Source organism: Equus caballus, chromosome 12 (genome assembly GCF_041296265.1).
Source record: "Equus caballus isolate H_3958 breed thoroughbred chromosome 12, TB-T2T, whole genome shotgun sequence".
In the NCBI taxonomy this organism is placed as follows: domain Eukaryota; kingdom Metazoa; phylum Chordata; class Mammalia; order Perissodactyla; family Equidae; genus Equus; species Equus caballus.
Genome location: NC_091695.1, coordinates 30,913,084 through 30,926,316, shown reverse-complemented (window position 1 = coordinate 30,926,316; position 13,233 = coordinate 30,913,084). Strand labels below are relative to the sequence as shown.

Below are 13,233 nucleotides of genomic sequence, written 5' to 3'. Positions count from 1 at the left end.
AACACAGGAGCACCAAAGTTCATAAAGTAACTATTAACAAACCTAAAAGAAGATATCAAAAATAACACAAAAATAATAGGGGACCTCAACACCACACTCACATCAATGGATAGATCATCCAGACAGGAAATCAACAGAGAAACAGTGGAGCTAAACGAAAAGCTAAAACAGTGGGACTTCATAGATACATATAGAATGCTTCATCCAAAAACAGCAGAATACACATTCTTCTCAAGCGTGCATGGAACATTCTCAAGGATAGACCATAGGTTGGGAAACAAGGCAAGCCTCTACAAATTTAAAAAAATTGAAATAATAACGAGCATCTTCTCTGATCATAATGTTATAAGGCTAGAAATTAATTACAAGGAAGAAGCTGAGAAAGGCACAAGGATGTGGAGACTAAACAATACGCTATTGAACAAGCAATGGATCATGGAAGAAATTAAAGAAGAAATCCAAAAATACCTGGAGACAAATGAAAATGATAGCATGCTATACCAACTCATATGGGATGCAGCAAAAGCTCTATTAAGAGGAAAATTCATCGCCATTCAGGGACATCTTAACAAACCAGAAAATCAGCAATCTTAAACTACACCTAACTGAATTAGAGAAAGAAGAACAAACAAAGCCAAAAGTCAGCAGAAGGAGAGAAATAATAAAAATCAGAGCAGAAATAAATGGTATTGAAACAAAAAAGGCAGTAGAAAGGATTAATGAAACAAAGAGCTTGTTCTTTGAGAAGGTAAATAAAATTGACAAACTCCTAGCCAGACTTACAAAGAAAAAAAGAGAGAAAGCTCAAATAAACAAAATCAGAAATGAAAGAGGAGAAATAACAACAGACTCCACAGAAATACAATGGATTATAAGAGAATACTACGCAAAAACTATATGCCAGCAAAATGGATAACCTACAGGAAATGGATAAATTCTTGGACTCCTACAATCTCCCAAAGCTCACTCAAGAAGGAGGAGACAATCTGAACAGACCAGTCACAAGCAAAGAGACTGAAACAGCCATCAAAAGCACCCAAAGAATAAACCCCCAGGACCAGATGGCTTTCCTGGGGAATTTTACCAAACTTTCAGAGAGGATTTAATACCTATCCTTTTCAAGCTATTCCAAAAAATTAGGGAGGATGGAACACTTCCTAACACATTCTACGAGGCCAACATCATGCTGATACCAAAGCCTGACAAGGACAGCACGAAAAAGAACTACAGGCCAATATCGCTGATGAACACAGATGCAAAAATTCTCAACAAAATTTTGGCAACCAGAATACAGTAATTCATCAAAAGGATCCTACATCATGATCAGGTGGGATTCATACCAGGGACACAGGGATGGTTCAGCATCCGCAAATCAATCAATGTGATACACCACATCAACAAACTGAGGAATAAAAACCACATGATCATCTCAATAGATGCAGAGAAAGCATTTGACAAGATCCAACAGCCATTTATGACAAAAACTCAACAAAATGGGGATAGACGGGAACTACCTCAACACAATAAAGGCCATAGATGACAAACCCACAGCCAACATCGTACTCAATGGGCAAAAACTGAGCACCATCCCCCTGAGAACCGGAACGAGACAAGGATGCCCTCTATCACCACTCTTATTCAGCATAGTACTGGAGGTCCTGGCCAGAGCAATCAGGCAAGAAAAAGGAATAAAAGGAATCCAAATAGGGGCGGAAGAAGTGAAACTCTCGCTATTTGCAGACGACGTGATCTTATACATAGAAAACCCCAAAGAATCCATTGGAAAACTTTTAGAAGTAATCAACAACTACAGCAAAGTAGCAGGATATAAAATCAATTTACATAAATCAGTAGCATTTCTATACTCTAATAACAAACTAACAGAAAAAGAACTCAAGAACACAATACCATTCATAATCGCAACAAAAAGAAGAACATACCTCAGGGTGAATTTAACTAAGGAAGTGAAAGACCTATACAATGAAAATTACAAGGCTTTTCTGAAAGAAATGGATGACGACATAAAGAGATGGAAAGACATTCCATGCACATGGATTGGAAGAATAAACACAGTTAAAATATCCACTCTACCTAAAGCAATCTACAGATTCAACGCCATCCCAATGAGAATCCCAATGACATCTTTACAGAAATAGAACAAAGAATCCTAAAATTCATATGGGACAACAAAAGACCCTGAATTGCTAAAGCAATCCTGAGAAAGAAGAACAAAGCTGGAGGCATCACAATCCCTGACTTCAAAACATACCACAAAGCTACAGTAATCAAAACAGCATGGTACTGGTACAAAAACAGGTGCACAGATCCATGGAACAGAACTGAAAGCGCAGAAATAAAACCACACATCTATGGACAGCTAATCTTCAACAAAGGAGCTGAGGGCCTACAATGGAGAAAAGAAAGTCTCTTCAACAAACGGCGCTGGGAAAACTGGAAAGCCACACGTAAAAGAATGAAAATTGGACCATTCTTTTTCACCATTCACCAAAATGAACTCAAAATGGATCAAAGACCTAAAGGTAAGACCTGAAACCATAAGGCTTCTAGAAGAAAATATAGGAAGTACACTCTTTGACATCAGTATTAAAGGGATCTTTTCGGACACCATGTCTTCTCAGAGAAGGGAAACAACAGAAAGAATAAACAAATGGGACTTCATCAGACGAAAGTGCTTCTTCAAGGCAAGGGAAAACAGGAGTGAAACAAAAAAACAACCCACTAACTGGGAAAAAACATTTCCAAGTAATACATCTGACAAAGGCTTAATATCCATAACAGATGAAGAACTCACACAACTCAACAACAAAAAATTAAACAACCCGATCAAAAAATGGACAGGAGACATGAACAGACATTTCTCCCAAGAAGATATACGGATGGCCAATAGGCACATGAAAAGACGCTCATCATCGCTGATCATCAGGGAAGTGCAAATCAAAACTACACTAAGATATTACCTTACACCCATTAGAGTGACAAAAATAACTGAAACAAATAGTAATAAATGTTGGAGAGGTTGTGGAGAAAAAGGAACCCTCATACACTGCTGGCGGGAATGCAAACTGGTGCAGCCACTATGGAAAACAGTATGGAGATTCCTCAAAAAATTAAAAATAGAACTACCATACGATCCAGCCATCCCACTACTGGGTATCTATCCAAAGAGCTTGAAGTCAGCAATTCCAAAAGTCCTATGCACCCCAATGTTCACTGCAGCATTATTTACAATAGCCAAGACATGGAAGCGACCTAAGTGCCCATCAACAGATGACTGGATAAAGAAGATGTGGTACATATATACAATGGAATACTACTCAGCCGTAAAAAAGAACAAAATCGTCCCATTTGCAACAACATGGATGGACCTTGAGGGAATTATGTTAAGTGAAATAAGCCAGATAGACAAGACAATCTCTGTGTGACTCCACTCCTATGAGGAATTTAAACCTGTGGGCAAAGAGAACAGATTAGTGGCTACCAGGGGAAGGGGGGGTGGGGGGTGGGCACAAAGGGTGAAGGGTTGCACCTACAACACGACTGACAGACGATAATACATAACTGAAATTTCACAAGATTGTAACCTATCATTAACTCAATAAAAATTTTTTTAAAAAATAAAATAAAGTAAAAAATCTCACAACATGAAAAAAAAATACCCAGGAATAAATTTAATAGGGGGAGGGTGAAAGGGGTGATTAAGCACACGTGTGTGGTGATGGCTTGTAATTAGTCTTTGGGTGGTGAACATGATGGAATCTACATAGAATTTGAAACATGCTATGATGTACATCTGAAAGTTATATAATGTTATAATCAAATGTTACTGCGATAAAAAAATAAAAAATAAAAAGATCTATACAAGGAAAACTATAAGACATCACTGAAAGAAATCAATAATGACAAAAGAAATGGGAAGATATCCCATGCACATGGATTTGGAAGAATAAGCATAGTTAAAATGTCCATTCTAGGGGCCGGCCCGGTGGTGCAGCGGTTAAGTGCGCACGTTCTGCTTCTCAGCAGCCCGGGCTCCACCGGTTCGGATCCTGGGTGCGGACGGGGCACTGCTTGGCAAAAGCTATGCTGTGGAAGGCGTCCCACATACAAAGTAGAGGAAGATGGGCATAGATGTTAGCTCAGGGCCAGTCTTTCTCAGCAAAAAGAAGAGGATTGGCAGTAGTTAGCTCAGGGCTGATCTTCCTAAAAGAAAAAAAAAAGTCCATTCTACCTAAAGCAATCTATAGATTCAATGGAATCCCAATCAGAATCCCAATGACATTCTTCATAGAACAAAGAATCTTAAAATTCACATGGGTCAACAAAAGACCCTGAATAGCCAAAGCAATCCTGAGAAAGAACAACAAAGCTGGAGCATCACAGTGCCTGACTTCAAAACGTACTACAGACCCATAGTGATCAAAACAGCATGGTACTGGTACAAAAACAGGCACACAGATCAATGGAAGAGAATCGAAAGCCCAGAAATAAAACCACACATCTACAGACAGCTAATCTTCGGCAAAGGAGCTAAGAATATACAATGGAGAAAGGAAAGCCTCTTCAATAAATGGTGCTGGGAAAACTGGATAGCCACATGCAAAACAACGAAAGTAGACCACTACCTTTCTCCATACACAAAAATAGACTCAAAATGGACCAGAGACTTGAAGGTAAGAGCTGAAACCATAAAACTTCTGGAAGAAAATACAGGCAGTCCACTCTTTGACATCACACTTAAAAGGATCTTACTGAATACCATGTCTACCCAGACAAGGAAAACAAAAGGAAAAAAGAAACAAGTGGGACTTCATCAGACTAAAGAGCTTCTGGAAGTCAAAGGAAATCAAGATTAAAATGAAAAAACAACCCACCAAATGGGAGAAAATATTTGCAAATCATATATCCGACAAGGAGTTAATCTCCATAATATAGAAACAACTCACACAAATGAACAACAAAAAAAACAAACAACCCAATCAAAAAGTAGGCAGAGGATACGAACAGACATTTTTCCAAAGAAGATAGCTGGATGGCCAATAGGCACATGAAAAGATGCTCAACATCACTAATCATCAGGGAAATGCAAATCAAAACTACATTTAGGGGCCGGGGCCGTGGCCGAGTGGTTAAGTTCGCATGCCCCGCTTTAGAGGCCCAGGGTTTCGCTGGTTCAGATCCTGGGTGGAGATATGGCACCGCTCATCAAGCCATGCTGAGGTGGTACCCCACATAGCACAGACAGAAGGACGTGCAACTGGAGGATACAACTATGTACCGGCAGGCTTTGGGGAGAAGAAGAAGGGGAAAAAAGAAAAAAAAGATTGGCAACAGATGTTAGCTCAGGTGCCCGTCTTTAAAAAAAAAACCTAAAAAGCAAAAAACTACACTTAGATATCTTACACCCATTAGAATGGCTATAATCACCAAGACAAAAAACAACAAGCGTTGGAGAGGTTGTAGAGAAAAGGGAACCCTCATCCACTGCTGGTGGGAATGCAAACTGGTGCAGCCACTGCAGAAAACAGTACGGAGATTTCTCAAAAAATTAAAAATAGAAATTCCATACAACCCAGCTAACCCACTACTGGGTATTTATCAAAAAAAACTGAAATCCACAATTCAAAGAGACTTATGTACCCCATGTTCATGGCAGCATTATTCACAATAGCCAAGATGTGGAAGCAGCCCAAGTGCCCATCGACGGATGATTGGATAAAGAGTATGGGGTATATAAATACACAATGGAATACTACTCAGCCATAAAAAAAAAGATGTAATCGTCCCATTCGCAACCACATGGATGGACCTTGAGGGCATCCTGTGAAGCGAAATAAGCCAAATGGAGAAAGACAAACACTGGATGATTTCACTCCTATGTAGAAGATAATCAAACTTACGGACAAAGAGAACAATTTAGTGGTTACAAGGGGCAAGTGGTGTGGAAGGTGGCCACAAGGGGCGAAGCGGCACACTCACATGGTGTCTGACAAATATTAATGTACAACTGAAATTTCACAATGCTATAAACTATTATGACCACAATAAAAAAAATATTTTTTTTAATTTAAAGAAACTAGGAAATCACTTAGGCTGCTAATACACTGGGAAGCAGAAATACGCTAAATCAATTAAACGTAATGTACTAGCCTTTTATTTCATTCTGGCTTTCTTCTCTTTTTCTTTCCAGTTCTTTTCGGTCATAATTCAGCCTTCGCAGGCACATAATTCCACACTGGAAGCTCTTTCTATTTACAAAAAAAAACAAAATTACAGATGGAAACAGTCAAAAGCCTCCTAGCCAACGAGCAGGAACTGTGTGCAACGACTGACCTGTGGAAGCTGTCCGCCATCTTCAGCTGCCCGCGCAGGTCCTTCTTGGTGAGATAGGCCAGCATGCGCGCGTCCACCAGGCACTCCATGAAGTAGCTGCGGTATTGCGGGAGGCCCAGGCTGGGCAGCCACTCGTTCCCGATCCAATCATGGTTCATGTCCCCGTAGGCGAGCGTCTGCTTTCAACAAGCAAGTACGATCAGTTCAGGAAAAAGAACACCCAAGAGGTCACAAGGGCAGTTTAAATAATCTTTAAACTGGATTTTTAACCTATTACATATCCTTAAAGCTTAAATGAATGACAACACTGTTCTTTATCATTTCAAAATAATTTGATCTCCTATGTACCTTTTAAATTTGTCAGTAGAATTTTAACAGAAGGTATTATACCACTGAAAACCTATGACTCATTCGTGTTTATAAATTTAACCTATTTCCCCAACCACAATAAAAATGTAGCTGATAACACATGATCTTTCTGAAGTAATTTTTGTGTATAATACTATAACAACAAAGAATGATCACGACTCATGAACAAGTTTGAAGGATCAATCCAACTGTACACAAAAATATCTGTGGCTGGTTTTAATTTTAACACTTTGTTTTCCAAATTTCCTCAACAAAAAATCTGTTAATTTCAAAATCCGTGTAAAAAGTGAACTGAAGGGGCCGGCCCCGTGGCTGAGTGGTTACGTTGGTGCACTCCGCTTCAGCAGCCCAGGGTTTCACCGGTTTGCATCCTGGGCCTGGATATGACACTGCTCATCAAGCCATGTTGAGGTGGCGTCCCACATGCCCCAACTAGAAGGACCCACAACTAAAAACATACAATTACATACCAGGGGACTTTGGGGAGAAAAAGGAAAAATAAAATCTTAAAAAAAAAGTGAACCGAAAAATAGTTTTAAAAGAAGAGAGAAGCAAGACAACAACTGACAGAACTGAAAGGAGAAACAGAAAAATCCACAGTTACAGTCACAAGACCTCAACCCTCCTCTGACTCAGTCACTGATTGAACAAAGAAGCCAAAACAGGCAGACAGACCCCCTCAGTAAGGATCCAGAAGCCTTAAACAACACTATTGACCAGCTTGACCTAAGTGACGTTTCATGGAACACCCCACCCAATAATAGCAGAATACGTTCATTTCAAGTGCGTATGGGATTCTCCAAGACAAATCTCAACAGATCTAAAGGGACTGAAATCATACAAACTATGTTCTCTGACCTCAACAGAATTAAATTAGAAATCAATAATAAAAAGATATCTAGAAAATTCTCAAGTATTTGGAAATTAGCATACGGCTAAATAACCCACGTGCCAAAGAAGAAAACAAGAGAAATGGGAAAATATTTCTAACTGAATGAAAGTGAAACACAATCTATTCAAAAATTGTAGGACATGGCTAAAGCAGTGTCTTGAGGGAAATTTATAGTATTAAACACTTATGTCGTAAATGAAGGAAGGTCTCAAAACAACAATGTAAGATTCTACCTTAAAAAACTTGAAAAAGAAGAACAAATGAAATCCACAGCAAGCAGAAGGAAGAAAATAAAAGAGCAGAAATCAATGAAACAGAAACAAGAAAAATAAAACTATGAAACTAAAATCTGGTTCTTCATAAAGATCAGTAAAATTGACTAAGCCCTAGACAGAGTGACTAAGAAAAAAGAAAAGACGTACATTACCAATATCAAGAATGAAAGAGGGGACACACTATAGGACATAGACACTGAAAGGGAAAACTGTGAACAACTGTAAGCAACTTAGATAAAATGGGCAAAAGACATCATCTATGAGAGCAACTCATAAGAAAGAGATAAGTTGTATCTTATCAGGACTCAAATTTGCAGTTATAAACTTTCTCTCACATACACATAAAATCTTTACCTTAAATGTCTTCACTGGTGAATCTTACCAAATATTTATGGAAAAAATAACAATTCTACACTATTATTCCAAAAAAATGGAGAAGAAATGCCTAACTCATCCTATGAAGCCAGCACTATCCTGATACCAAAACCAGACAAAGACATTACAAGAAAACTACAGACCAGTATCTCTCATAGACACAGATGCAAAATTCCTCGACAAAATATGAGCAAATTAAATCAATAATAAATTAAAAGAATAAGCTATCACGACAAGTGAGGTTCATCCTACGAACATAAGGTTGGGTCAACACTTGAAAAATCAATGACATTCATCCTATCAATGGATTCAAAAGAAATACCACTATATCATCTCAAAAGATGCAGAAAAGGCATTTGACAAAATTCACCATTCATTTATGGAAATCTCAGCAATCTAGCAATGGAAGAAAACGGCCTCAACCTGATAAGGGGCATCTACAGCAAACACAGGGCTGACATCACACTTAACGGTGAAAGACAATGTATTCTTCCTGAGATCAGGAACAAAGGGTCTGCTCTCACTAATTTTATTCAGCGCTGCGGTGGAACTCCAAGCCACGGTAACAAGGCAAGAAAAAGAAATCAAAAGCATAGGAATTGGAAAAAAAAAACCTGTCTTTATTTGCAGATGACCTGATTAGCAACATAGAAAATGCACCTACAAACTGGCTGTGAGAACTACAGTGAGCTTAGCAAAGCGGCAGGACACAAGGCCAGGACACAAACACGAGCTGTGCTTCTAAATACTAGAAGTGAACTGGAAACTGAAATTTACAAAATGCCATTCACAATGTCATCAAAGTCATGAAATCCTTAGGGATAAATCTAACAGAACACAGCCAAGCTTTGTACAATGAAAAATAAGCACACACATTATATGTATCTACAGACATATCCAAAAAAGGCACTCGCTGCCCCTCTGTCCGAGACCAGCTGCGCCCGCAGGCCTTCTGCAGTCCCATCACGGAATCCCTGGACACAGTCCCTCTCAACTACCACCGTGCTGTGCCTTGAAAACACGGCCTCTGGTCTAATTTATCACTTACACCAACCAAGCTGGAAGAAATGACTCACACTCCAACAAGAATGCTCAAATTCGAACAGAAAAAAACATTTTCACTATTTTCTCTAAGCAACCATGAGTGGGAAAAACATCAAACATTTTCGGGAAATCATCACACTGTCATGTTTTTCACTCTTTCAAACCTTACTCTCATCTCATATGCCTGAGACTTACGCATGAGCATCTGGTCTCATTTCCTTGCCTGTGATTACGTATTCTTAAATGGGCACACAACGCAAAGATTTCTAAATAAGAGAATTCCATGGAAGCGGAACCCTCCTCCTTTTTGTTTACTCATCATACACTCTAGTCACACTTCTTAAGTGGTCAGCGTCAGATAACATAGGTCAGCGACTGAGGATCAGGCCCAGTCCAGGGAGCCCTCCATCTCCCGGGCCGCCATCAGAGCCTTCTGAAAAAGCCCTTGACACGGATCTCCAGCATCGGACAACACCTGGGCCAGAAGAGGCAGCCACTGCCCAGGGCCTGCTAATCCACCACTGAAATAATCACAAACACACTTCTGTGATCTCTGTAAACTGTGAGGGCCGGCGGCAGGGACTGTGGCTGTCCCGCTCACTCCTGTGTCTGCAGCAAGCAGCACAGCCTCCCACAGACAGCCCACATGTGCCACTTGCTAAATGAAGGCACCCACGGCTCTCACCACACCTTGATGCTTTCTTCCCGAGGGCCCGAGGAAACCTTGAACGTCCTCTCGGCTTCAGAGCTGGCCACGAGGTAAGGGCACAGGAGAGGAACACTGTGTGACCGCGGCCCTCAGCAGACCGGGCGGCCTCACAGAGCCCAGGAAGCCTCTTCACTCCTCTCATCTGGGGGAGGCGACAGCGAGAGCAGCTCTTGCTTACTAGGAACACTGAGTGTTGGCTAACTCTGCTGCCGCGGGCACAGCTCACCCGTGTTTGTATTTCTACTGCAGAGAGCAAACATTCCGCTTATTTAATTTATACCTCGTGCCCCGGACACAGGGAATTTCCTACTCAAGTGCTGACAAAGTTCTGCTTCCTAGTGTGAAATACACCGACATTTAAGTAATTACGAAATGCACCCTTTTTAATTCACTGATGGTCATCAGTGGCCTTGTAAAGAGGTAGCTGACCAGGTTAAATCATTAATGAGGATATTTATCTGGCGTAGCAGCACAGAAGGCCCAAATCAGGAGCAGAGGGCTCACACCATCATATTATAGCTTCTCTCTTCTTTTGTTACAAAGAGAGAGAGAATTGGCTTTATGTTGGGAATACAAACAGAGGGAAACTGGCATTTCAACCAACAACTTGTACTCAGGAAAATTCTGATTTGAAACTATCCTGATTCTTTTCAGACATACAACGATCCCGTGAGGACCCTGAGCGCTCTGCCCTCAGCAAGAGCCTCTGGAGACGCCGCCTGCTCACACCGCGCGGCTGTGCGGGTCCCTCTAAAGTGCGGCATGTCACACAGCAACGCTGGTGGGGTCACAGGCAGGGACACCGCTGTGTTAGTCGAGCTGTCTCAGAGGAAGGCTGCAAGACACGTGTGGCAGCTTTTTGTGAGCTGAAGAGCTGGGGAGCTGAAAACGGAAAAGTACATTAAGCAAGAAGAGGCTTAATTTCTGAGAATTCCATTAGTAAGAAAGCCTTTTGATCAGCACTTAGTAAAACACCAACACGAAGACCCGGACGTGACGTCTCCACAGCAACTCCTGTGCTGGAAAGTTCTCAGAATTCAGTTTTCCCACCGGCAGACCTTGCGGTTAAGTTACCCAAGCGGGTACTTAAATCCGCAATGTCAGGAGCCGCCGAAGCCCCAGGACCGCGTCCAGGAGCCGGTCCGCTACACAGAGCCGTCTACGCTAACCAGAACTGACACCACGGCCCCACGGAAGAGAGGTTCAAAATTGTCCATGAGACGTGCTCTTTAACTCTACGCTCTGCTTCCGCCTAATGCTTTCAAATCGTTAACAATATCCTGAAAAAGTTAAGATGTTAAAAATGTCAAGAAAAGTAAATTACGAGTTTTCATACGCCAATTCTTTTTGTTGCTGTACATATAGTGAAGAATATAGTATAGAAAGTCTCCAACCTGAGCCCAGCTTCCCTCCTCATCCTCCTGATGTTACGTGGTTAGGAATGAAAAGAACACAGCTGTTAGTATCGGTGAGCTTAGTAAGGCAAGCAGATCAACTTCAGAAGGTGCAGCGAGACGGAGGGGAAAGTTCGAGAAATCAAGGTATCATGCAAAACGCATGCAAAACAACAATCCCAGCTTCTCATGCAGGAGCCGAGGCCCCCCCGGCAAGCACACTCAGTGAGGGAGAAAATGGGCCAGACCCTCAAAATGGAGTGTTCGGCCGAGGCCTCTCCCTAAAGGAGGTGTGAATTCAACCTACTCTAAAGAGAGAGGGCCTACCAATGTAAAGTTCCTGGAAAAATCGAAAATAAGACAAAATACGGATCCTATTTTATACATTTGACTAATACCTAGCGGAAATACTTATCAGGAACAACTGAGTGTAAAATGACCTTTCTGTTTCCCACAAAAAGGCCGGGAATGGTGCCGCTTGTAAGTGGGGTGCCCTGGGAGGAGGACAGGCTCGGGGCGGGACTGACCGTTTGTGGCGAGGCCGCGAGTGTTTCCATCTCCTCATGCGTTAACCAGACATTTCCTGTGGTCTACGGTGACCCAGGGACCACCACATCCAGGGCGAGGGAAGCAGTGACAGAGAGGAAGGTGGCAGACACGTGAGCCACGGGCACACAGGAGGAGCAGGGGAGGCGAGGCCCGTCTCCCCCTCTTCTCATTTGAGATGCCCACGTAGAAAAGGAGAGAACATCGACCAGCTCGCCCTTCTTAAAGAGTGACCACACCTAATTAATGCTGTGTGGTCAGCCACACGAGAAGAGCCCATGATTCCTAGAGCTGGATCTGCCCTGCTCACCCCCTGAGGTATGTGAAATATAAAGAGAAGAAAATACATTTTGCGCCTCTCAAAGTGTGAGTAATTCTCCAGTGCCCATCAACCCGCCCCATGGGAAAGGGCCTCAGCCCAGGAAGCCCACGCAGCCGAGCTCCGGACTGGGGGAGACGGCTCGGGGCAGGCGCTCCCAGGATGGGGCCTCTCGGCCTGCACAACCTCGCCGGGGGGCTCAAGAGGCAGGGAGCAGGACTGAGTGTGTCCAAAAGAAGGCCCAATCGCAACTGTACCGGAACACCGGCCCCACGTCCTGTCCCCGTCACTGCAGCCGCGGACAGCCAGGCCCCGCGGCTCTCAACGCAGAGCTTCCCGGGGGACGGGCTCTTCACCACTGGCCGTTAACCTCAGCTCGCAGGACGCGAGCTTTCTCAAGACAGTTGATAAAAACTTGGGGAAAACCACCCCAGCGCCTTCACTTGTAGAAAGGCCACTCTCATGTGAAATGATGGGGGAACAGGGACCAGATCGGATACTGCGACAAAACTTTCCACTGGGAGAAGAGCTGTCTGTGCGACAGGTGAGAACACAGGCTGATTGTCACTACCACAACTCTTTACTAAGAGACAAAATCAAACAAACAAACAAAAAAGGCTCTTAACACTTTTTGTGCAAAGGAACCGAGGCCTGAATCGGGCCCTGACCTGCTACTCAGAGAAGCATGCCTGTGAGGCTCTTGGTTTCTTAATCAGGGTTTTTCTCTCGAGAGTAAACCAAAAGCTAAAAGCAGAGAGTGGGCACTGGGCCAATGAAAAGAGTCTGCACTTTAGAAATGAGGCGTCGGCCTGCCCTTATCTCCCAGTAACCGCTAATGTTTTCATTAGATTAGTTTTTAACGTTTCAAACAGGAGGACCCTCTTTAAGGACGTTCGAGGTCTCCCCACGGGGAGCAAACCGGATGAGCACAGGTAATGCCTGGTGCGTGAGCACACGCA

General features: G+C 42.5%; 1 protein-coding gene across 10 annotated transcripts in view; it reads right to left on the bottom strand.

Annotated features, from left to right (window-relative positions):
- The window catches only part of LOC138916664 (liprin-alpha-1-like), an 85,477-nt gene that overhangs the window by 11,813 nt on the left and 60,431 nt on the right, over positions 1-13,233 (bottom strand). For 5 of the 10 annotated variants that reach the window (XM_070229732.1, XM_070229735.1, XM_070229733.1 and 2 more), the window contains 4 exons: positions 11,937-11,999; positions 11,410-11,436; positions 6,352-6,527; positions 6,169-6,266 (listed from right to left, as the gene is read on the bottom strand). In XM_070229732.1, coding sequence (XP_070085833.1) covers positions 6,169-6,266; positions 6,352-6,527; positions 11,410-11,436; positions 11,937-11,999 — 364 coding nt within the window. The remainder of the gene's footprint in view (positions 1-6,168; positions 6,267-6,351; positions 6,528-11,409; positions 11,437-11,936; positions 12,000-13,233) is intronic. The other 5 variants (XM_070229737.1, XM_070229738.1, XM_070229739.1 and 2 more) reach the window with 1 other exon arrangement.